Here is a 26,428-nt window from a genome sequence, read left to right as displayed (position 1 = left end):
CCCGGGGTTCACAGAGTCGGATCCCGGGCATGGACCCACACACTGCTCATCAAGCCATGCTGTGGCAGCAGCCTGCACAGAATAGAGGAAGATTGGCACAGATGTTAGCTCAGGGCCAATTTTCCTCACCAAATAATAATAATAATAATAATTATAATAGCCTACCAATCTGGCTCTACTGTTGGATTTTACAGATAGAAAAATAGACCCATAGAATCTAGGTAATTTGTCCAAAATAATATGGCCAAATCTTTTCCCAATATCAAATTAGGTATCTGTTAGGTGTCTGTAATTATATGCTTTTATTTAGCATTAATTATACCTTTGATTCTTAGCTAAAGCATTGACATCTGCCCCTCTCTGTAGAAGAAATTCTACCATTGCTGCCTTATTTTCAGTAATGGCAAGTAAAAGTGGAGTATACACATCCTGAAAAAATTTATTTCAAAATGATTATTTAAAATACTGTACCAACATTACATGCCTTTTAGATTTAAGTTTAATTTAAAACATGTGTAGTTATAAGAAACCTCTGCATATGTACTTGAATTTTTTAAAGGTTGTGATACTTAACAAAATCTGATTTCAAAGATCAAGAAAGTAAATTGTATTTGGGCCAGTCAAAAAATAAAATTAAAGTTTCTACTTTAGGCTGAATTCAAATTGTGGGCAAGAGCAGCCTGGAGTATTTAAGTGATGAGCCCCTAGCATTTAATATAAATATTGCCAACTATCAATTCACATTTCAAAATGTTATTACAGTTGGGTTCCCATAAGGTGTTATTTAAACTCCAAGGCTGGCACTTATTTTGGGCTGTCATGTAGACAAAAATATCAGTGAACTAAAGTGTTAAGAAGCTTAATAAAAAGAATACTTCTCAATTATCAATAATGTCTCAATAGGAGAGTTGTATTACTTTTAGTACAACAGATGACTTTCTAATTCAACCCTGTTCTTACTGTTATTCATGAGTGTACAAATAAAATAGAAAAGATAAAAGATGTTGGCTTTATGATTTTTAATCAATATCCATTTATAGGGAAATCAAATATTTCTCATTTGATATAGACCTTTGAATAGTTATTGTTAAACATGACATTGCTTTGGAGTTCAGGATTATAACCTGCAATGAAATGGAGAAAGACTTTTGAAAAAGGAAAACTTCATCGGGATTTGATAATCTCCTCTCCTCTCCATTTCATTTTGGAAAATTCATGCTTTATATAATGTATATCAACAGATGCAAATTACTGCAATGAATACTTTCTTCCATTGCTTTCTAAAACACATTGTGTTGTTTTTAATAAAAGACTACTTTATTTTGAGCTCCAAGATGAGCTCCGTGTTAAATCAACTTTTTGACTAATGAGACACTTTGACCACAGACAGCATAATGGAGAGCAGTATTGTCATCTGAATCCACCAGATTTGGGTCTGCACCACGGTCTAGAAGAACAGAAGCACAATTCTCCTTTTCACACTGTGCTGCCTGTCGGTACAAGAATAGAGAAGTAAGCAATTTACTACGCAGGATATGATACATTAAACTAATGTTTAATACTATGTTTGAAAAGATGAAATCCAACAAAAGTTATGTAGGAGAAGAACTGCAAAACATTCCAATTGGAAAGGAAAAATTAGCATCTTGGCCAATGGAGATCTGTTTTTACTATCCCAGACATTCATTTTGAATTGTTTCTCAATTAAAAGAGATACAACATTTGACTATCCATTAGCACAGGCCAGGTGCAAAGGTGTTCTATATCAATATAACAAAACACAAAGTTAGAGGCAAGTCTTAGTTTGAGAAGTTACTTTCTATACCCAAGAACATGTCAGATTATATACTGTTAAGACATTTGCTTCAGGGGCTAGCCCTTAACGGACTGGTTAAGTTCCCATGCTCCACTTTCACGGCCCGGGGTTTCGCCAGTTCCGATCCTGGGTGCAGACATCGCACCACTCATCAGGCCATGCTGAGGCAACATCCCACATAGCAGAGCCAGAAGGATCTACAACTAGAATATACAACTGTGTACTGGAGGGCTTTGGGGAGAAGAAAAAAGAAACAAAAAGATTGGCAACAGATGTAGCTCAAGTGCCAATCGTTAAAGAAAAAGGGATGTTTGCTTCAGGTAATTATTTACACCTACACAAACTTTACATTAATTGTCACTGCTTTTTACAAAATTTAAAATGCTGTGCAAATGCCTTGAAAATCAAATATTTAACTAGTTTCACTTCAAGGAAAATTTAACTATAATGAGTTAAAAAAATAGGCTTTTTCAAACATCAAAATGATGTCTGAGCCTTGGAAAGGATGATAAAGTTAGACATCCAACAAAATTTAGAAACAATCTCCCAAACCTGAGATATATGTGACAGTTAACAGGAGGAAGGGAATTTGCCAACATTTGGAACCCCTGTTCCATGGCATGACACCCCTACTTGTGTGTTTCTCTCTTTCCTTGGCTATTAAAGTTGCCATTTGCATATAAAAAATGAACGCAAAAGTGAAAGCCTAAGGACTCTCTAAGTTGTAGATCTCAACTTAATTTTATTAAAATATTTTCTACTTCTCAAAGAACCCTACTCCATGTAGCCTCCCAGAAACCAAGCACACATTCACGCAGTATGACAGGTACTAATTAGCTCCATTTACAATTGGTAGGTTTTAGCCTGAACTGATGCTCAATAAACTTTTATTTATTTATTAAGGTGATATTATATCCTTGCTTTTAGATAATTTTATAATACAGTGTATAGATAGCCCAGGTCCCAAACAAGAGACTTTAGATGCCATTTTCCCACTTCATTTTAGGTCCTCAGAAGTACTTCATGGGTCCTTAAACAGACCTGTTATTGACACAAAGCATAGCAAAATGGTGGCCCACAAGGACTTGAAAATAAGGTAACTTTCAATAGAGCTAGACTAGTAAAATCCATACACAATAATATGACTTACCATTTATGGCAGTAAATCAAGAAAAAATAAAAATAGTTTTGAACAGTTTGGAAATACTAAAATTCCAATCAAGTTTATCTGAACGTAATCTCTGGAAGGCAAGACTATAATACAACTACCATACAAAAGCAGAAACCTAACCAATTATATTGTTCTCTGTCTGAAGAAAGACTATAATCAGAAAGAGGATGAGTGGTTAGCTTGGATGATAGAATGGAACCAGAAGTTAGCCATGGTTAACATCCTCCATCAAAAAGAAAATCTGGATTTAAGGAACCTATACTTCCCAGCCATTGGAAAAGAATACTTCGTTGTAGAACAAAAGTGATTCATCAGGCATCATGGTCTAGATAAAATCTCTCTCAAAATCACCTACCTTACTTTGCTGTGATTCCATCCTCACGGGGCAAACTTCTGGTGACTAACTTGGTTTCTCAGATATGCTAATACAGGAAAACCACTGATGAGCCTTTTGGTTAACATCCATAGTTTGGCATAAGGATAAACTTCCCTATGTAATGGGAAGCATCAGTCCTCAACCAAAACACACAAGGCTGAAGAGCTTTAAGCCTACCTAAAATAACTCCTTACAGTAGCTTAGCAAATCCTAACAAACACTTTGATCCGCCTCCTTCATCCGTTATTATACATCTCTTAAGAATTTAGCCCCAAGGAATTTACGTGGCTTTTACTCAAGCTTTAGATCCACCTCTCCTTTCAATTCCAGTTCTCTTTTTTCATTAATTAAAAAAACAAAAACTGTGCTCTTTCTGAGAGAAAGTAAATGGCATTTGGGTAATTCCCAGTAGATCTTCCAAAAGTGGCTGCTGCACGCCTGCTGGATAATTTCACTCTTCCAATTGAAGCCTAACCCCCACTGTGACAATTAAATCTTTTATGAAAATCACAGAGCCCATCTGCATGCCCCAAGGAACATAGGAAATCAGCTACAAATTCAGTAAAATAAAATAGCTATGAAAGCTTCAGCTTTTTAAGGAAGTATTGAGCAATATAGTCCTGTGGTCTTTTACACAAAATCTGAAAACAAGACTAAACTATCTTGAGCAGGCATGAAACATTACAAAGTTTACAAGATCGCCCAAACCTTCAAGACAGTCTTATAAAGATTTTTAGTCAGAATATTTGGAATCCTTTCAAATGATTTAAAAAGACAAAATGTCTTAAGAACATATAGATTTAACATTTGTCTTCACTTCATTTTAAGTTTTAGATTTAACTGTTCTTGACTTCCAGAACTCACAATTGGAGTGTAAAGCAAATCATGTCTTTGTTATGGCCATTTACCAGACGTTTACCCACATAATGTAAATGCTTCAAGGCCAATATCAATGTTTTTTCACCTAACATCAAAAACAAAAACCATTCTATTTTTTGAAACAGTTGAATGCAAATGTATATTTACAAATATCTTAGAGAAACACTTTAAAACCAATATTATTCCATTACATAACTTTTATTTTATGAATGTAGTATATTCCCAATATAAGACTTTAGTTTATATTGTTACTTTTTAACTCCTAGTACTTATCTTACAAGAAATTTAGTGCTGGTGTCATTTTATTTCATTCAATTTCTGTTTTCCCCCCTCTCTCACTCTCCCATATACCAGTGAAAGAATTGTCAGCATAGATTGTGGACAGGAGAAGAACTGTCAGATCCCAGAAATCTCTAACCGAACTTCAGCAAAAGGCATGACTTGGATGGATGTCAAGAGTGGATCATTACTATGGAAGCAGAGATGAAACGTGTTATCCGCTAGACAGGGGGCAGGACCAGAACACAGCTGCAGTCTTCCATTAGGTCTCATCATGAGAATACCCTTTTCATTAACTGATTTTGTTGGGCTCTTGATAACTCAGACTTCAGGGTTAGTGAACAAGTCACTCAGGAAGCTACCTCATCCTAGATCATGAATTATTTTCAACTCTAGGCTTGGCACTTTAGATCTAATCTGGGTTTGAGTAGTGTGGCTAAAAGTAGTAGTTTGGAATTTAGCTGTCACCTACCAGGCTACATATAGATCTGAAAGACTCTTTGTTAAAAACCATAAAAGTAATTTAATTTCATAGCAGTAAGAGATATTAAACATCTCCTATTCATTTTCAAACTTACTAGGTGCAGTACTCTTGAAATAAAAACAGAAATAGAAGCCAAATAATCAAAGCACACTAACAGGGAGCTACTCTGTTTAATAACAAGTAGCCTGCAACAGGGCTTTGCAGATCTTGGTTTAAAAAAACATCCATCTAGAAATAGCTATGATTTGACAAATGAGGAGAGTTAGGGTCAAGGTCATACAAATGCAGAGCGAACCTCAAATTTGGATCTTTATTCCCCAAAGAACGTTCTTCCTCCTGGTCTGCTGTGGTCTCCAAAACAACTTGCTCATTAACTGACATGGTGCTTCCCCCATTCTCTCCTAACCAGAAATTTCCACTTTCAGTACCATTTTTTGACTGGAAAACATATTTCAAATGTTATTTCCATAAGGCCCTTATTAATATGTACATACATTTACATGAGGTATCAGAGAACTTCAGCACAATGCTTCTAAAATGCGTTTATAGAACATTCTGTAAAACATTATAATTCACCGTTTAAAAAAAAACTCAAACAACACAAAGCAGAAGTCTCCCATGACCATTCTCATCCACCTTCTTCCTCTGCCCAAATCTCATCTCCTCCTCAGAACAGTGATGTTAGGTTTAGGACGTGTCCTTTCACATTTATCCCTCTCATTCTCAATCTCTCTTTCTCTACATACACACAAATATTAAAATATACAGTTTGAGATTTTGGGGGGAGTTTTAACTAATGTGCAGTCACATAACCACTATAATCATGACAAAGAACGTTTCCATCACTCTGAAAAGTTCCCTCATGCCCCTTTGCAATCAATCCCCTTTCCTCCCGCCCCATCTGAACCTCCTGTTAACCTACTACGGCTACGCGGGGTTCTAGGTGATGAGGATACAGCAGCAAACAAAACAGACAAAAATACTTGCTCTTATGGATCACACATGCTAGAGGAAGAGGTAAACAAAAGACTTAAAATGCCAAGTATGCCAGACAGTATTAAGTGCTAAGAGAAAAATCAGGCAGGGAAGAAGGATAGGAAATATCAGCGAGGAGAGGGGGTACAGCTGTAGGTAGAGTAGCCAGGGAAGCTCTCACACATAAGGTGACAATTAAATAAACACCTAAAGGAAGTGAGAGAGCAAGCCATGAGGATATCTGGGGGAAAAGCATTCTAGGCACAGAGAATAGCAAGTCCAAAGGCCCTGAATACATTTCTGGCATTTCTGTAGAACACTAAGGAGCCCAAGGTAGCTGGAGATGAATGAAAGGGAGAGTGTCAGGAGGTAAGATCAGAGAGACAACAACAGGGTGGGGGTGAAGGCCGTGTAGGGCTGTGTGAGCCATTAGAAGAACTTTTGCCTTTACCCCTAAAGAGATGAAAAGCAAGTGAAAGTTGTTAAGGCAAGGAACAACATCATTTGACACCCATTTTACAGGATCATTCTGGCTACTGTGTTGAGGGTAAACTGAAAAGGCTAAAAGGTAGAAGACTAGAGAGGCCACTACAGTAATTCTGGTTAAGACATGATGGTGGCTTTGACCAGGGTGGTCACTGTGAAGGTGTCAAGAAATGGTTGGATTTTAGATATACTTTGAAGGTGGAGCCAATAAGATTTACTGCTGAGTCAGATGAAGGATGTGAAAGAATTAGAGGAGTCAAGAATGACTTTAGAGTTTCTGGCCTAAACAATTAAAAGCAAGGATTTGGTATTTATAGAAAGAGCAGAGCAAGATGGGAAGACTAACAGGAGCACAGTCTGGGGATGTTTGAAATGCCTAAGCAGTGACGGGATGGAGCCAGTGGCTCTCACAAGCCATTTGCTAAGTTTTCAGGAATTATTGGAGCCCATTGACATCTCACTGGTAGCTTGAAATCAGGGCTTCTCCTTTCTTTGCCCCCCATCCCCCACCCCCAAGAGCCTGTTATTAAACATTTGCCAGCACACCGCAGCCTAATAGACATCTAAGTGGAAGTGTAAGGCATTTACATATATATGGGTCTAGAGTTCAGAGGAGAGGTCTAGCTGGAGATAAACAGTTGGAAGGCATTGGAATATAGATATTTAAAGCCAATCTCTCTTCACCAGGTGAGTGAAGATTAAAAGAGAGAGAGAATCATTCAATGTCTGAACCCTCAAATATTTACCACTCAGGAAGAAGAGGAGAAATCAGCGAAAGAGTCTGAAAAGAAGCATCCACAGAAACAGAAGAAATGCCAGGTGAACCAAATGTCTTGAAAGACAAGATAATATTTTAAATAATACTGTTAGGGCAAGAAAGATACTTGACTAAGATGCCAGGCAGTTAAGACTGAGAGTTGACCACTGAATGAAGTCAGGTTGAGGTTATCCATGACCTTGTAAGGTAATTCAACGGTGTGATGTAGGCTAAAAGTCAGATAAGTTAGATAACTCTGTTATTCTTAAAAGAGGAGATAAAATATCAGCAAGCTGACACAAATACTCTTTCTAACCACAGTTTCCAGTTACTCAATCATGATGAAAGACGACGCTTTTCATACTTGACTTGAAAATGCTCCCAAGGATTTTAAGGTAAGCATAGATAGTACATATCTTCTGTCATTAATGCCAAACACGTAAGTTCTTTATTGCTTAACATACAAAATTAATGTTGTTTTTGCAGTAAGTGGTTGTTGATGGGCTTTTTGAATATATGCTGCAATTGAAAAACAAAATTCGTGAGACCCACATTAAAAAGTTAATTGTTTTGCTATTTCAAAGTTTTAAAATCTTAATAACCACTGCTCTTGGAGCTCACTTTTACTTTTTTCCTGTTAGTACATTAGTAATATGGTATATCTTAGGCAGCTGGGAACAATATGCACCAAAATAAAAAACAGCAGGCTGGGGAAAGGGTAGAGTGCCCATTGAAGGTTAAGGCAGTGGGAGGAGTGGAGGGGATCAGGGAGGGTAAAAATGCCCTCAAATATCCCTGTGCGCATTTTTAAAACTAAGAAGCTGAAAGTTGGGAGTGTGACCCTCTGCCAATGGTTACCAGACCTCTCTGCTATGGGAAACCCGGAGTGACAACCAGTGGGGTAGCCTAGACTAGTCCTGTTTCTGGTAAGAGGACCCAGTGGCCCCAGCTTCCCCTCCACACTGCCCTTCATCACTGTGGTCATTTCTATTCTCTGTCCCGTCCCGCTTGTCCACATTCATGTTTCATGAGCTGAAGGTATGAAGATACTCCTTCACCTTCTCCAAATCCCTTACTGAGGCAGCCTTGGGAAATTTCTTGAAATCCTTATCTCGAAGGTCATAGCCCAGCTCAGTGGGCAGCCTGGTACTGGCCCGGCTTACAGGCAGGTGTGAGAAGGAGCCAGGAGACTCATGCTTCCTTCTCCAGAAGATGAAAAGCTTTTTCATGATGGTGCAGGAGGCAGTCCTTCTATTGGACCAGGATGTCCCTGGGGCTCCTAACCGCCCCACCTGGCCCTGAAGCCCACCACTGGGCTTGCAGCCCCTGCTCACTCCAGTCCCAGAGTAGAAGTCAGCCAGATACGGGGAGCGGATCAGAGAGAGGAAGCGGGCCAGAGACCAGAAACGGCGGGGGCCGCTTGCATGGGGTGACACCAGATTCTATTTCCTAGCCTCTTGCAGCTACGTTGGGACCCAGTCCTAGGGGCGCCCAGACCCAGATTCTCACTGAAGATCTTAGACTGACTGCTACACTCTGTCTTCCTATTAGATAGAGAGCTTTTGGGTATAAACCTACCAACTTTGTTACAAATAATCCCTCTCCTTCAGAGGTAGACCTAGTGGCTTGAACTCTTGTGCACTGAGATTTACCTTCCTCGAGATAGGGATGGATCTCCTTGAGTGATCCATCCTCCAGCCTCTCACTAACCTTGTTCACATGATACAGTCCATCTTTAACAATAATTGAGATCACTCTATAATCTCAGTTTCAAACACAGTTTTGAACATTACTTCTCATATCTCAGCTCACTTCTCTCATCACAAAACTCCAGAAATCCTTCCAACTCATTGCACCTATACTCCATTAATTCCGCCACATTTCACTGACCTTGACCGCCCCACTCTGTCCTCACTTCTCTACTTGACTAAATTCCATGGTTAATCATTATCATCACTCCCACACATATACCTTCAATACATTTGCCCCCATTCCTTTTACTTGTCTGCCCAAACCATAGTGCTAGTTAAATCTGAAACTCCCATCTAAACTTGTCTGCCCTGAGCCACTGAGTGTGACTAAAGGCAAAAACAAAATCACACTGTCCTGTCTCAGCTTCAGTTTATGAAAATCACCTGAAATGGATTGGTATGCTCCCCAGCAGTCCTTAGATATTTCCCTCATCCCTTCACACTCACTCTTTCCTTGATCATTTCATATCTTCTCTCTCTTCAAACTCATTTTTTGGCCAATGACCTGGTTTCCTGATCAACTGAGAAAAGAGAATCAGAAGAGAAATTCTACAAGCTCCCAGGACATCTACCCACCTACCTACATCTTGACGGGAAATATTTTACCTTCTCTCCTGTTCGTATCACTATGTCCATGTTGTGGCAAAGGCCAGCACTTCTCTTGTGTACTAGAACTCGTCCTCTGTAGCCTACCCATTCACATTGCTTCAGCAACACCCCTCCCCTGCTTTCTCATGTGTCTTTAAAATTTCCCTCTCTGTTGATCAATTCTTATTAGCATAAATACATACCAGTATTTGCCCATCCTAAAAACAAACACCAAAAACCATTGACCACATTTCCCCCTGCAACTATTGCCTCATTTCTCTCCTTTACAGCAAAATTCCTTAGAATTATCTATAATCTTATAATCTGTCTCTACAATTTTTATTCCTTCATTCTCACTGAAAGCAATTCTCATCATTACCCTTTTGTTCCCAGCTCTTTCTCAATCATCGCAACAGTAATCGCAATTGACCATGATCTCCATCGTGTGAAATCCAATTATCATTTCTCAGTTTTCATATCAGTCTAGTAGCATTTGACACAGGTTTCAAGGACCATTGCTTACTCCTTGAAACATTGTCTTCACTTGGCTTCTAAGACATTCCACTTCCCTGGTTTGATTCCTTTCTTTCTAACCATTGCTTCTCAGTCTGCTTTTCTGATTCCTGTTTATCTCCAAGATTGGAGAACCCCAGGAGTGGTCCATCAATAACTTCATTTTTCCCCCCAAATCCTTGTAGTCATCCTTCACTCTTATCTTTTACGCCTACATCCAAACAGCCAGCAACTCCTGTCAACTTTAATTACAAAATATATCCGAAATCCATTTTATTTCTTCCCTATCCATATTCCCTTCTGGGTGATCTCATTCAGTCCCATGGCTTTAAATACCATCTATCTTCTAAAAACTCCAAAATTAGGAGTTCCAGTCTGGTCCCTTCTGCTTAACTCCAGACTCTATAGGCATCTCACACTTAACATGTCTAAACTGACCATCTGATAGTCCACTCTGTCTTCATCTTTCTTACCTAAGAACAAGTAACTCCATTCTTCATGTTGCTCAGGTCAAAAGTCTTAGCATCATCCTTGATTTCCCTTTCTCAAAGGCCACATCTAATCAGTTAACAAAACCTGGGTGCACTACTTCCAAAATACATACAAAATTTGACTACTGCTATCAATGTAATCCAGGCCAACATCATCTCTCTCATTTGCATTATTTTACTTCAATATGTTATGGCAGAATCCTGACTGGTCTCCATGCTTCTGCTCTTGTACACCATCCTTGCCCCAGTCTATTCTGAACCCAGCAGCCTGAATGATCCAGTTAAAGTGCCTTCAGATGATGTCACTTGTCTGCTAAAAATTCTCCAGTGATTTCCTAAGTTTCTCACAGTAAAAGCTATATTTCTTATAATGACCACATGGCCCTAGACAATCTGTGACACTATTCCTCCATACCCCCACCCTTTACTTCTCTGACCTCAAGTCCTTCCTCTTACTTAAGCTCACTTTGCTCCAGCCACAGTGGTTTCTTTGTTGTTCCCCAACACAGTAAGCACATTCCTGTCTCATAGCCTCTAACTTTACTGCTTCCCTTTCCTGAAGTGCTCTTCCTGCCACCATATGTAAGCTCCGAGAAGACAGCCATTTTTGAATGCTTTGTTCCAGGCTAATTCTCAACTCCCAGAACAGGACTTGGCACATTAAGTGCTCAGTAAATGTTTGACAAGTGAATGGATAAATATATGAATAGTAATCTCTGCTTCTATCTACATTGTGGATTCTTGAATGCAATTTTGGACACAGAACTTCTCCTTAATTCCATGGAGCAAAAGTAAAAACAAGGCTGTATTTTTTAATGAGAAACTTTAGGGTGGCAGATGGGAATGAGAATACAGAATTTAGTGGGAAAATAGCCTACCAAATGTGACTGTTTTCCAAAACCACAGACTCTGGTTCATTTCTATAGGAGTCTTCAGTAGGCACCTTCCTGTCCATGAAAGCGTCACTATGTGGCAGGGCCAATACCTTAGGGTGCTCCTGAGAGTATGGACCTCCAAAGAAGAGTGCATAACACTCAAGGTATACAAAAAATAGCCCACTGGGTGGGGAAAGAAAGTATCAGAACTTCTTTGCAGCTACTAAATCTTCCTTTGAAAATGATTGTATATGTCCATATGTTCTATAATAGATGTTAAATATTAGTATACTAACACACACACACATATATTTAGTATGTCAATCAATAAAATACACACGTAGAGATGCTTTGTTTTATTTTGTTTTGCCAATCTCATCAACTCAATTTATAAAATATTGCCCTAGCGTGTGTCTAAAAGTTCTTGAGTCCAGGCCCAAGAGACCACTGAATTGCCTCTACCTCTTAATAAAGACGCGCAACTCAATCCTTCACTTCCTATTCCAAGCTGTATCCTTCATTTGGATGATTGGTAAAGGAAATATCCACGCTGTTTAGGGCAATATCCCCTCTACTCAACAGAACAATCCATCAGAACACAGCGGCCCAACATCCATATGAGGGATACAAAGACATGTGAAAGGGTTATTTCCTCATGAGCTCCCTTTCATCTCTTCTGTTTGGAACCTGTCTCTCTTCTTTCTACTACCTTAATTCAGTCTATTTATCTTTTGCCTAGATTACTACTATGGCCTTCTAAATAGTCTCTGCCTTCACTTTAAACACTGTTCAAACAGTAGTAAGCTGGAGTTGACTCATGCGATCCCTAGGGGCGCATTAGTAAATATGCTGAAATTGTTGGAGGCTTGAAATCAGAAATGGGAGTATTTACATGATGAAAATTGGTAAGAACTATAAATCAGGGCTTGTTTTCAATACTATTTGTAATATTCCTATTCTCAGAAATAAAGAAAACAGAAAATAGAAATTTAGAAAGAATAATAATTAACATCAACTGTTACAGAATATAAACTTTATGAAGGCAAAAACCTCTAAATGAATGTGACAGGGAAATTTCTGTATTTCGAGTTATAAGTAGTTATCTTTCACATTTGTTTATGATTAATATTTTCCTTTCCTCTTTCTTCATCAGTTTCCTCATTTCTACAATTAAAATTAATATTTGTATACAAAATTCTCAAAAAAGTTTAGTATAAGGAAACTATCCTTGGGAAATAGAGGAATAGAAATCTCACAAACCTAAAGATTGTATCTCTCTTCTTAGAATAGTTTCTTTGAATTAATTGAAAATAGATCATTCCTTTTCCAAGTTAAGGAATATATTTTTATTATGTCCTATAAATTTTACAAATACTAGAATTAGGTCCTAATTGTGAACATTGAAAATTAATGATATCAAATGATTACAAGATGACAGTTCAACATCAAAATTATTACTTTTCTTTATAAGTTACCTTCTAAAATAGCGAGTTCTCCAAGTACATTTACCTATTAATTCTTTCATTCATCCATCCATAAAAAGTGAATTGAGCTCTATTAGGATATGTACTCTCATCTTTCAGGACCCTTTCAGCTATAAACAAATTTTGGCTACTTCTGGTCTGTGTAGGTTGAGAAAAGTAAAATTACAGTATTAGTACTAAGTCCTAAGGTTTCCTTCTTTCTCTTTAAAGTAAAATTTTTGAATAATAGCAATTGTACTAGATGATCTTTCAAAGTTTCACTTACAATAATAATTATTAAGTGCTAGTTTAGTCATTGGAAATGCCTGATATGTATACATTTCATGAAAAATTTCTTCTACTAAGCTTAAATGATACTTGGCTATAATGATAGTTTACTGGTCCATTTATAACCCCACCCTTGTAGATCACTATTTCAAACTTTCTCTATTTACCTGTCTCCTACTCTGATGACCTTGTTTTGTAGTTTACTGAAGAGAAGAGCAACCAGGAGGGAATTTGCATAAACTTGCAGGACCACCCTGACCCACTTGCTTGCACCATGCCCATTGTTGATCCTTCTTTCCTGTTATTGTGGGTGAAATGTTGCTGCACCTAAGTAGGCCATTCTCTTCACTTGGGAAATAGATCATCACCTCTTAACTTCTTAAGGATCTTTCTCCATCAATTCTCCCCTCACTGTATCCAACACAATCTTTTTTTTCCCTCTACTCAATATACACTGTAATTTTCCAATGTTAAAAAAAAAACAAAAAACAAAAGCTGCAGCTACTGCCCACATCTTCCTTTCTCTTAGCACAAAATTCCTTGAAAGAGCTGTGCAGAATGATTTCTCACAATTTCTCATTTCTTCTCACAGTCACTTCCATTAGGCTTCCATTGCTTCCTCTTCAGAGAGATTACCTCTGTCCTATGAGACCACCCATCAGAGTCCAGGAGTTCTACATTTGTATGAGAGGTAAAAAGACATTTTGAAAGGTTATCTCCACTGAGTTGGAGCTGGAGGACTTGAGGAATACTTCAAAAGAGGAGGTAGGGAAGGTAGAGTGATATCAGCATGATTGTGGAGTGAGTTCCCTTTCTCTCCCCTTTAAGTTACAACTAAACAGACATTCATTAACCAGCAGAGGAGTCCCTGCACAGCACAACAGGATGACTGAGAGATCCACGCAGCCATGCATCTGAAGGTGGGGGGACTGGATCCCTGGGAGGTAGTGGAACTAGGTGAGCACACCACTCCCTCTCCCCAGCAGCAGTGATCTAGATTGTGAGTTCTCACTCAGTAGCAAGTGTGACCATAAGGGGAGGGGGGCAGGGAGTCTGGCCCATGAGAATGTTTTCAGAGTTGTAGCCTAGCCCATGGCAGCCCTACAAGTGGGAACACTCCCCACTGAGTGGCATGGCTCAGCCCCCATGAAGGAATCCCTACCAAGCACAGCAGCTCAGTTGAGCTGCCTGCAAGTGCAGAGCTGGCACACACACAAAAAAGCAAACTTCCCGTCCCACCCAGCAAACCAGCTTGGCTGGTCCCTTGCTAAGTGCAGTGGTCCTGCACCAGAGTGACCAGCTGGCAGAGCACAGAGGCTTCACTTCTGTGTGTGTACATGACCTGCCAAGTGGCTGCAGCCAAGGTGCAAATGCAGAGAAGCTCTACTGGCACAACTTCCAGCAGATGGGGCAGGATCAGAAAACACAACTCCTGCCCACCACCTCAGTGGTGGCGTGTGGAATCTGCAACCTGATACTACCACAGATCCACAGGCAAAGGATAACTTCATCAAACACCATGAAGAACCACAGTAACACTTGAGAGCAGAAGGAAAATGACAAGTCTCCAGAAACCAATTCTGAACTCAGAGAAATTTACAATCTAAATGATAGAGAATTCAAAATAGTTATCATAAAGAAACTCAACAAGTTACAAGAAGACTCAGAAAGACAGCTCAATGAGCTCAGGAATCAAATTAATAAGCAGAAAAAATACTTCACCAAAGATATTGAAACTCTAAAACAAAAAAACAACCAAACAAACTCTGGATATGAAGAACACAATTAATGAGGTAAAAAATAATTTAAAATCCATAAAAAATAGAGCTGATATTATGGGGGACAGAATTAGTGATTTAGAGGATAGATATATAGAAATCCTTCAGGTGGAGGAGGAGAGAGAACTAAGATTTTTTAAAAATGAAGAAATTCTTCAAGGAATATCCAACTCAATTAGAAAAAGGAACATAAGGATTACAGGTATTCCAGAGGGAGAAGAGAAGGGAAAAGGAACAGAAAACTTATTCAAAGAAATAATAGCTGAGAACTTCCCACACCTGCAGAAAGATCAGGACTTACAAGTGCATGAAGCCAGCAGAATTCCTAATCAGAACAATGCAAAAAGACCTTCTCAAAGGCATATACTACCAAAACTGGTGAAAGGCAATGACAAAGAAAAAATATTAAGGGCAGCAAGGCAGAAGAAAATAACCTACAAAGGAACCCCTATCAGGCTTTCAGCAGATTTCTCAGCAGAAAACTTACAGGCTAGGAGAGAATGGAATGATATATTCAACATACTGAGAGACAAAAACTTTTAGCCAAGAATACTCTCTCCAGCAAAACTATCTTTCAGATACAATAGAGACATAAAACCTTCCCAAGATAAACAAAAGTGAAGGAGCTCATTGCCACTAGATCTCCCTTATAAGAAATGAAAAATGAAGGCCTCATACCTGAAACAAAAACACAAAGGTTTACAAAACCTTGAGCAAGGAGATAAATAGATAGAATCACAAAATTGCAGCTGTATACAGAAAGGGTCAGAAAACATTTCATGTTAACATACAAGATAAAGGGAAGGAAAGCATAAAAAATAATTATAAACACTTCCATTTAGTCACAAACTCACAATGCAGAAAAGAACAATTTGTGAGTTTAACTCAGAAGGGGACGAGGAAAAGGATGGAAGTTGCTTAGGCTAATGGAGATAAGAGGCTATCAGAAAATAGATTACCTCATCTATGAGATCTTTTATACAATGTCATGGTAACCACTAAACAAAAAATCAGAGCAGAGCCACAAATCATAAACAAAGAGAAAACTGAGAAAAACATCACAGAAAACCACCAAACTGAAGTGGCAGTCAGAAATATAAGGAAAAACAAACTAGGGAAATATAGAACAACCAGAAAACAAGAGATAAAATGGCAGTATTAAACCCTCATATATCAATAATCACTCCAAATGCAAATGTATTGAATTCTCCAATCAAAGGATACAGAGTGACTGGATGTATTAAAAAATAAGACCCAACAACATGCTGCCTCCAGGGAACACATCTCAGCTCTAAAGACAAACACAGGCTCAGAGTGAAAGGATGGAAGAAAATGGCAGATATTGCCATACTTATATCAGACAAAGCAGACTTCAAGATAAAAAAGACAATGAGAGACAAAAGGAGCAGTAAACAATGATAAAAGGGACACTCTGCTGAGAGGACATAAGACTTATGAATATATATGCACCTAACATAGGAGCACTAAAGTATATAAAGCACCTATTAACAGACCCAAAGGGAGAAACTGACAGGAACATAATAATAGTAGGGAACTTTCACACTCCACTTACATCAATGATGTTGACAGAAAGTCAACAAGGAAACAGTGGCCTTAAATGAAATACTAGACCAGCACAATGAGAGGCATTCACAACTAGAATATACAACTATGTACTGGAGGGCTTTAGGGAGAAGAAGAAAAAGAAGAAGATTGTCAACAGTTGTTAGCTCAGGTGCCAACATTTAAAAAAAAAAAGAAAGAAATACTAGAGTAGATGGACTTAATATATATATATATATATATATAAATGGAACGTTCCCTCCAAAAACAGCAGAATACACATTCTTCTCAAGTGCACATGAGACATTCTCAAAAATAGACCATAAGTTTGGAAACCAGGCAAGCCTCAATAAATTTAAGAATATTGAAATCATAGCAAGCATATTTTCTGACCACAATGCTATGAAACTAGAAATCAACTACAAGGAAAAGGCTGGGAAATTCACAAATATCTGGAGAGAAAACAACATGCTACTGAACAACCATTGAATCAATGAAGAAATCATAGGAGGAATCAAAAAATACCTGGAGACAAATGAAAATGAAAATACATCATACCAACTCTTATGGGATACAGCAAAAGCTGTGCTAAGAGGGAAATTTGTGGCAATACAAGTCTATCTCAACAAACAAGAAAAATGTCAAATAAGTAATCATAATTATACCTAACAGAACTAAAAAAAAGAAGAACAAACAAAGCCCAAAGTCGGCAGAAGGAGAGAAATAATAAAAATTAGAGCAGAAATAAGTGAAATAGAGACTAAAAAAACAATAGAGAGCAACAATGAAACTAAGAGCTGATTCTTTGTGAAGATAAACAAAATTGACAAACACTTAGCCAGATTCACCAGGAGAAAAAGAGAGAAGTCTCAAATAAATAAAATTACAAGTGAAAGAGAAGAAATTACAACAGATACCACAGAAATATAAAGGATTATAAGAGAATACAATGAAAAACTATAAGCCAACAAATTGGACAACATAGAAGAAATGGATAAATTCTTAGACTGAAACAAACTTCCAAAACTGAATCAAGAAGAAAGAGAGACTAAATAAACTAATCACAAGAGATTGAAACAGTGATCAAAAACCTGCCAAAAAACAAAAGTCCAGGGCTAGATGGCTTCTCTGGAGAATTCTACAACACATTCAAAGAAGATTTAATACATACCCTTCTCAAACTAGTCCAAAAAATTGAAGAAGATGGAATGCTTCCTAACTCATTCTATGAGGCCAACATTACCCTGATAACAAAACCAGACAAGGAAAACACAAAGAAGGAAAATTACAGGCCAAAATTGCTGATGGACATAGATGCAAAATCCTCAAGAAAGTATTGGCAAATCAAATACAGCAATACATTAAAAGGACCATACACCATGAACAAGTGGGATTTATACCAAGGAGGCAGGGATAGTTCAACACCCACAAATCAACCAATGTGACACACCACATTAACAAAATGAGGAATAAAAACCACATGATCATCTCAATAGATGCAGAGAAAGCATTTGACAAGATCCAACATCCATTTATGATAAAATCTCTCAACAAAATGGGTATAGAAGGAAAGTACCTCAACTTAATAAAGGCCGTATATGACAAACCCATAGCCAACATCATACTCAGTGGTGAAAAACTCAAAGTCATCCCTTTAAGAACAGGAACAAGAACAAGACAAGTGAGCCCACTCTTGCCACTCCTATTCAATATAGTACTGGAGGTTTTGGCCAGAGGAATTAGGCAAGAAAAAGAATTAAAAGGTATCCAAATTGGAAAGGAAGAAGTGAAACTCTTGCTTTTTGTGGATGACATGATTCTATACATAGAAAACCCTAAAGAATCCACCAGAAAACTATTAGAAATAATCCACAACTATAGCAAAGTTTCAGGATACAAAATCAACTTACAAAAGTCTGTTGCATTTCTATGCTCCAATAACAAGCTAGCAGAAAGAGAAGTCAAGAATACAATCCCATTTACAATCACAACTAAAGAATAAAATATATAGGAATAAACTTAACCAAGGAGGTGAAAGACCTATACACTGAAAACTATAAGACATTATTGAAAGAAATTGATGATGACATAAATAAATGGAAAGATATTTCATGCACATAGATTGGAAGAATTAACATAGTTAAAATGTCCGTACTACCCAAAGCAATCTACAGATTCAACGCAATCCCAATCAGAATCCCAATGACAGTCTTCATAGAAATAGAACAAAGAATCCTAAAATTTATATGGAACAACGAACGACTCTGAATAGCCAAAGCAATCTTGAGAAAAAAGAACAAAGCTGGAGGCATCACAATCCCTGACTTCAAAATGTACTATAAAGGTATAGCAATCAAAATAGCATGGTGCTGGCACAAAAATAGACACAGAGATCAATGGAACAGAAGTGAAAGCCAAGAAATAAAACCAAACATCTATGTAAACTAATCTTCAACAAAAGAGTCACGGACATACAATGGAGAAAGAAAAGTCTCTTCAATAAATGGGGCCAGGAAAAGTGGACAGCCACATGCAAAAGAATGAAAATAGATCATTGTCTTATACCATACACAAAAATTAACTCAAAATGGATTAAAGTCTTGAATGTAAGCCTGAAACCATAAAACACCTGGAAGAAAACATAGGCAGTACACTCTTTGACATCAGTCTCAGTAGCATCTTTTCGAATACCATGTCTACTCAGGCAAAGGAAACAAAAGAAAAAATAAACAAATAGGACTACATCAAACTAAAAAGCTTCAGCCAGGCAAAGCGAATCATGAACAAAATGAAAAGACAACACACCAACTCAGAGGAAATATTTACAAATTGCATATCCAACAGAGTGTTAATCTACAAAATATATAAAGAACTCATAAAACTAGACAACAAAAAGACAAACAACTTGATCAAAAAATGGGCAGAGAATTTGAACAGACATTTTTTCAAAGAATATATACAGATGGCCAATAGGCACATGAAAAGATGCTCAGTGTCACTAATCATTAGGGAAATGCAAATCAAAACTACAATGAGATATCATCTCATACACATCAGAATGGCTATAATTAACAAGATGAAAAATAATAAGTGTTGGAGGGGATATGGAGAAAAGGGAACCCTTGTACACTGTTGGTGGCAATGCAAAACTGGCACAGCCACTATGGAAAACAGTATGGAGACTTCTCAAAAACTTAAAAATAGAAATACCATATGACCCAGCTATCCCACTAATAATTTGGGTAAATACTCTGTATTTACTCAAAGAACATGAAATCAACAATACAAAGAGATCTATGCATCATTGCAACATTATTCACACTAGCCAGGATGTGGAAGCAACCCATGTGCCTATCAACTGATGAATGGATAAAGAAGATGTGATATATATACACAATGGAATACTACTCAGCCATAAAAAAGACAAAATCAGGCCAGCCTAGTGGCACAGTGGTTAAGTTTGCACCTTCTTCTTCAGTGGCCTGGGGTTTGCCAGTTTTGATCCTGGGTGCAGACCTATGCACCGTTTATCAAGCCATGCTGTGCCAGGCGTCCCACATATAAAAGAAAATAGAAGAAGATGGGCATAGATGTTAGCTCAGGGCCAGTCTTCCTCAGCAAAAAGAGGAGGATTGGGGGCAGATGTTAGCTCAGGGCTAATCTTCCTAAAAAACAAAAAAAAAGGAAAATCATCTCCCACTTGCAACGACATGGATGGACCTTGAGGATATTATGTTAAGCAAAATAAGCTAGACAGAGAAAGACAAACACTGTTTGATTTCACTCATATGTGAAAGATAAACAAACACATGGATAAAGAGAACAGATTAGTGGTTACCAGAGGTGAAGCGGGGCGGGGGGGTGCGGTGAGCATAAGGGATAAACGAGCACGTATGTATGCTGGCGGATAAAAACTAGAGTATTGTTGGTGAGCACGATGCAATCTATACAGCAACTGATACATAATAATGTACACCTGAAACTACACAGTTATAAACCAATATGACCTTGATAAAATAAAAGAGAAAAAAATTAAAAATTAAAAAAAAAAAAGAAAGATGGTTACCTTCCACCTCTAATGAGCTGCTGCCATCTCCTCTATCTGTACCCTTGTCTCCCACTTCTATTGCCTTAGTTCATGCTCTTATTTCTTCCTTAAACTGTTACACAGGCTTCTAAATGATCACTGAGCCTCAACTTTCACCACTCTTTCTCATCCATCTTCCACACTGCTGCCAGCATTAATTTCGTAAAAACTGATGAAAACTCTCCAAGATCTACAATGCCTACAAGTCAAAGTCTAAACATTTAGCCTGTTGTGACATGGACCACTTACCCCAAGCCACGTAACACATGTCTAAGAGAACACAGAGGAGATAGAGCCGGCTTGGAGTGGTTTTCAGATAAGTCACTGAGCTCTTGATGTCTGCCCATCTTATAGGATCAGGCTGTGCCTAACTGAAAGGAAAAAACCTTTTGAACAATTCCTACATAGATATTTCTTTCAAAACATAAATCAAACTGTGTCACTCTCCTTGCTTAAAACTCCACATTGTTTCTTCAGGGAACAAAACTGAAAATTCTTAGCAAGTCTTTTAAGCTTCTCCATGATCAATGTTCCAAGTCTATCACTAAACCATTCTGCCCCTGCTCACCTTCACTTCTGTCACACTAAATTGCTTTTGGTTTCTCAAAAGAGCCAAACCATTTGTAACCTCAGGGCTTTCACACATGCTTTTCTCTCTGCCTAGAATGCATTTTAGCTTCATTTTTCGCAAAAACATGAGTGTTATTTTTATTAGTGTATAAAAGAGTACACATAAAAAGCAGTAGTTTTTCCTGGAGGAGGAGAGGATCTGGGCTTGGAAGACCACGTGAGTCCTGGCAACGGTGAGCTGAAAGTGATGCTCGGGCAGTTTGTGTCTTGGGCCCCCCACCTGCTGGTTGACTACCTCCAAATACAGATCCTACAATTTGCACCCTTCCCTCAGCTCCCTGCCAGGGTGAAACCCAGAGAGAACACTCAAAGCCAGGCTTTCAGGACAAAAAATTGAGACCTCAATCAGTTTTATTGGTGACCCACAGCAAAGTTTGTCCAAATGGATACCAGTCTGACGAATTCACCAGTGTGTGCTGCCAGCTTGAACAACAGGTGTTTCTCCTTTGGTGACAAAGCTTTTAGACAGCACAACATAAAATGAAGGCATAAAACAGAGGAAGAATGGATGAAAAAGAATGGCCTGATTCCACCAAGGATGCTAAACAAATGGGAGTCAGTAACAAAACCTAGATTCCAAACTGAGAATCACTAGCCTGGGAATTCAACACAAAGAGAGCAGAGTTCAGACCCAGTGATGACTCACCGTGTCAGCAAGGGCTCAACAAACCCCTAAAGGCAACGCACAAGAAGTCTCTGTGGGAACCACGCCTGGGTGAAACTGGATCTGCAGTGATAGGCAAGGTAAATCGAATGTTGGTGGTGGTCTAAGAAAACCACGGAAATGAAGATAACCCAATGAGAATAGACAGAGGCTATTCATTCAGAGATGCTATAGCAAGGGAGTCAGCCACCATCATTTACATTTGACAGAGACTCAAAGGCAAGCAGGAAAGTGGGAAAGCTTTAACTGTGAAAAAAAAAAAAAGGAAAGACTTCAGGTACACTCGGGAAGTTGTCGACACCGGGAAGCTGGAGTTTGCCTAATTGGAAGTGGAGCGACTTGCGTGATTAGTTTGAAGAACATATTTGGCTTTCTCTGGTTGGTGCTGAGTTGGAAACAGTAAGAGAGAGGGGTAAAATATTGGGAAATTGGCAATCAGTGACCAGATTTCGACTCTTCTGTGCTGATTGCTGCAGAGATTGTGGGTCAGAGTTCTCTTTTCATACATGCTCTGGCCATCGTCCACTTGTATATTCATCTCTCCCACATATTTTAATATTCATGTCTTTACCTCCTGACTTCTGAGTTTTAAATCTTGAGAAAATGTGAGCACTTAATGAGCGTTATTATTAAGGTTTTTAAACTATTTTTCTGCCCTCTACAAACATTAAAGAGAAAAATTTGCCAACTCCTGCACTTCCTAAATATATTTACCGTTTCTATTGATGTCTTGGTAGCAGAGTGGAAAAGATGTAGCAGATTCAATTCCTACCTAGCCACTTAGCAGAAGAAGAATGTTCAAGCTTCGTTACTATAGCCCCAGTTCCTTCAACATGATGTAAAGATGATACACTAATCACTCCTAGGATTGTCCTCATGAGACAGACCCTCTTCTCCTTTAGTCTGCGTATATTACTTCCGCATCTTTGGAATCATGTATCTTTGACATAAACTGTATTGATTTGTTCTAATTCACTCCTGATATTCTAATTCACTCAGACTTTCTCCAATTTGGGGTATTATGTTGTTTTCATTGTTTCACTATGAAAGACTGAAAAGCTTATCTTCCTATCCATGTTCCCTTCTTTGGAATTATTTCTGTTGGAGATACTGCTAGGACTGCGGTTAGTAGTTTACAATATATGGAAATATTTATGTTTCTTTTTAAAATTTTTTTAAAGATTGGCTCTGCGCTAACATCTCATTCCAATCTTCGTGGGTTTTTATTTTCTTTTTCTTCTCCCCAAAGCATCCCAATACATAGTTGTGTATTCTAGTTGCAGGTCCTTCTAGTTCTGCTATGTGGGATGCTGCCTCAGCATAGCTCAACAAACGGTACTAGGCTCCCACCCATGATCCAAACCGGGGAAACTCTGGGCTGCCCAAGCTGAGCATACAAATTTAACGGCTTGGCCACAAGCCAGACCCTATGTTGCTTAAAATACACTACTAAATATTTTTCCAAAGTCTTTCATGCTTTAAGATCCTCTTGAATCAGAATTAGGCTGCAAAATAAGAAGAAAAAAAGGCGACTGCATTGAAAAAAATGAAAGACCAGAAATCATAAGTAACTGAAGCTATTTTCTTTGAGCATCTCAATATATATATTTTTTAATGGGGGCAGGGGGGAGGGAGGGACACATGAAATAGATTTATTTTGAATAATAAATTTTAAAATGAAACCCTTAACACAAAACCGTTTTGCACGTAATAAAGCTATTGACAAAAGTAGAAGGTTGATAATGTTAACAATTCTCTAAAGTTGTATGAGGAGCAATTTCTTCCAATCTTGTCAGCATTAGCTCTGTGATTGAATTCATTAAACTCGGCAGTAGGGACAAAGTTTAAAAGTAAGGTTTTATTACATAAGACAGTCAGAGGACGAGAGGAGGACAGACTCTGTGACATGCCTTTTTTTCTTTTCATCTGTACAGGGTACTTCCCTTCCTCCTCATAGGTTTCCCCTTGGGGACACGTGATGGACCCCCGAATTATAATTTCCACTAGCTTCCAGATGTGGGAGGGGAGTAAATTCCAGGAATGACGTTTCTGCCACTAACGTCGGATAACGGGATTAAAAAAAAAAAAAAAAAAAAAAAGCAAAGTGCAAGGTGTCTGGGGAAATCTTCTGGGGGACGAGGCTCTCACGGTCCTGGAGCCACAGGGTGCACACCCTTGGTATTGTGCAAGGCAGCTTGTCCACAGGCGCAGCCTCCCCTCGAACACCTCCCCATCAGTGTCCCCAGCTGCCTCTGCACCTCGCAAAAGGCGCAGCGCTCCCGGATTTCTCCAGACCGGAGAAGAGGCGACCGTACGCAGGAGCACTGGGTCCCTGCGGGTAATGGATGTGTGCGCATGCCCAGAGCTGCCGCCTGGGAGCTTGGTTTCACATCACAGGGGTTAACTTTGTTGCCTTCCCCGAAGATGCAAGTTTAGAAGCAGCGGAGCTTTGGTGCGGGGTCGGCTCTGTGAGACCTGCTCCTGAGACCTAGCGCTCGTAGGGATCGGATGGCGGCGAAAAACAGGGAGGAAAGTTGGCGAGCATCTGGACTCGTCTAGGCCCTTCTCAACTTCCTCCCCAGGGCATGAAACAGGTTGTGTTCTTCCGTGGAAGGAAAGGCGAGTGGCGCTGTGGCACCTTCTGCGGCCAGAGGCGAACTCGCGGGGTGCGCAGGCGTGGGAGACTTGCCGGCCTTGCGTGGGCCGACAGCTCGCGAAGTCCCGGGGGGCCGCGTGGGGACCGTGGCGGAAAGGTAGTACAGCCTTTGATGGGGCTCATAGCCTCAACCGAAGAGCCAATCAGAACAGGTAATAGGGACCGCGTGGCAGGAGGCCGGGCCGAGGATGGCGGCAGGAAAGAGGTGGGGGCGGATTCTGGGAGAGGAGTGTGCTCCTGCCTTGACTCCACCCTGCCCCTGGAGCTGGACTTCGTCTGCCTACCCTGGGAGGCAGTTTTTTCCCTTGTAAGGCTCCTTAGTATCTGAGACATTGTAGCACTTAAAATAGTGACTTCACGCAGGATCCAGTGCCAGTGTGTCTGTCAGTCTTTCATAAATCAAATAAACAGCAAAAATAAAAAAAAAACTATTTTAGCTGGATCCTGATCCTTTCATAATTCTGTGTTTTAGGGCACTTTTTTGACAAATTTAAAGTGGTTTAACTAAATTTAAATACAAATAGAAAGTCCACCATTATTTCGTTTTTTAGCATACACATTTTTAATTATCAAATATTAGCATATTAAAGTTTGTAATGAGAGAAAAAGCTCCCATAATATATCAGCTTCTGAACTAAAGATACTTTTGATGAAAAATCATACTTTTTTTTTTAACAGACTTTATATTTTAGAGCAGTTTTGGGTGCACAGCAAAATTGAGCAGAAAGTACAGAGATTTCCTATATACACCTGTCCCGACACACGGATAGCCTCCCTCATAATCAACATGACTCACCAAAATGGTACATTTGTTACCTAGGATGAACCTGTGTTGACACAGCATAACCACCCAAAGTACATAGTTTACCTTAGGGTTCACTCTTGGTCTTGCACATTCTATGGGTTTGGACAAATGTATAATGACATGTATCCACCATTACAGTATCATATAGAATCATTTTACAGCCCTAAAAATCCTCTGTGTTCTACCTATTCATTGTACCCTCCCCTCAACTCCTGATCTTTTTACCATCTTCATAGTTCTGCCTTTTCTAGAATGTCATATAGTTGGAATCATACAGTATGTAGCCTATTTAGGTTGGCTTCTTTCACTTAGTAATATGCATTTAAGTTTCCTCTGTGTCCTGTCATGGCTTGACACTGCATTTCTTTTCAATGCTGACTACTATTCCATTGTCTGGATGTACCATAGTTGATCCCTTCACCTACTGAAGGACATCTTGGTTGCTTCCAAGTTTTGGCAATCATGAACAAAGCTGCTGTAAACATCTACATGCAAGTTTTCATGTGGACATAAATTTTCAACTCTTTTGGTAAATACCAAGCAGCATGATTGCTGGCTTGTATAGTAAGAGTATGACTAGTTTTCTAAGAAGCTGCCAAACTGTCTTCCAAAGCGTCTGTACCATTTTGCATTCCCAATGAATGAGGGTTCTGTTGCTCCACATCCTCACCAGTATGTAGTGTTATCAGTGTTCTGGATTTTGCCTGTTCTAATAGGTGTGTAGATGTCATTGTTTTAATCAACATACTTTAAATAGGTAGGTAGGTAGGTAGATAGATAGGTAGATAGGTATATATGTGCTTCACTAAGGAATCTTAGAAAAACCTTTGGAGTGGAGAGGTGATCCATGTTCTTGAACAAGGAAGACTCATTGTCCTTGTTCAAGGAGACTCATTTAGCTAAAATACGTGAACTTTTCTGTTATTATTCCAACAATTCCCTATAAGCCACATCAAAATATCAAGATTTTAAAAATTAGGATTATTTGTGTTGCTAGTCTGGTATACTGTTATGATGAGATTAAGAAAAGTTTTGAAAAAAGATTGAGATTTA

At 38.8% G+C, this 26,428-nt stretch overlaps 1 protein-coding gene across 1 annotated transcript; it reads right to left on the bottom strand.

Moving 5' to 3' along the window:
• Nucleotides 1-312: 312 nt before the first annotated feature.
• Nucleotides 313-8,452, bottom strand: ANKRD7 (ankyrin repeat domain 7). Its single transcript, XM_044775039.2, is given in 5 exon segments — nucleotides 313-429; nucleotides 1,317-1,492; nucleotides 1,648-1,766; nucleotides 8,226-8,372; nucleotides 8,415-8,452. Coding segments are annotated over 5 exon segments (597 nt in total).
• Between the last annotated feature and the right edge of the window lie 17,976 nt (nucleotides 8,453-26,428).

Source organism: Equus asinus, chromosome 1 (assembly GCF_041296235.1).
Source record: "Equus asinus isolate D_3611 breed Donkey chromosome 1, EquAss-T2T_v2, whole genome shotgun sequence".
Lineage (NCBI taxonomy): Eukaryota > Metazoa > Chordata > Mammalia > Perissodactyla > Equidae > Equus > Equus asinus.
The sequence above is the reverse complement of the archived record's forward strand: the minus strand, read 5'-3'. Positions and strand labels throughout refer to the sequence as shown.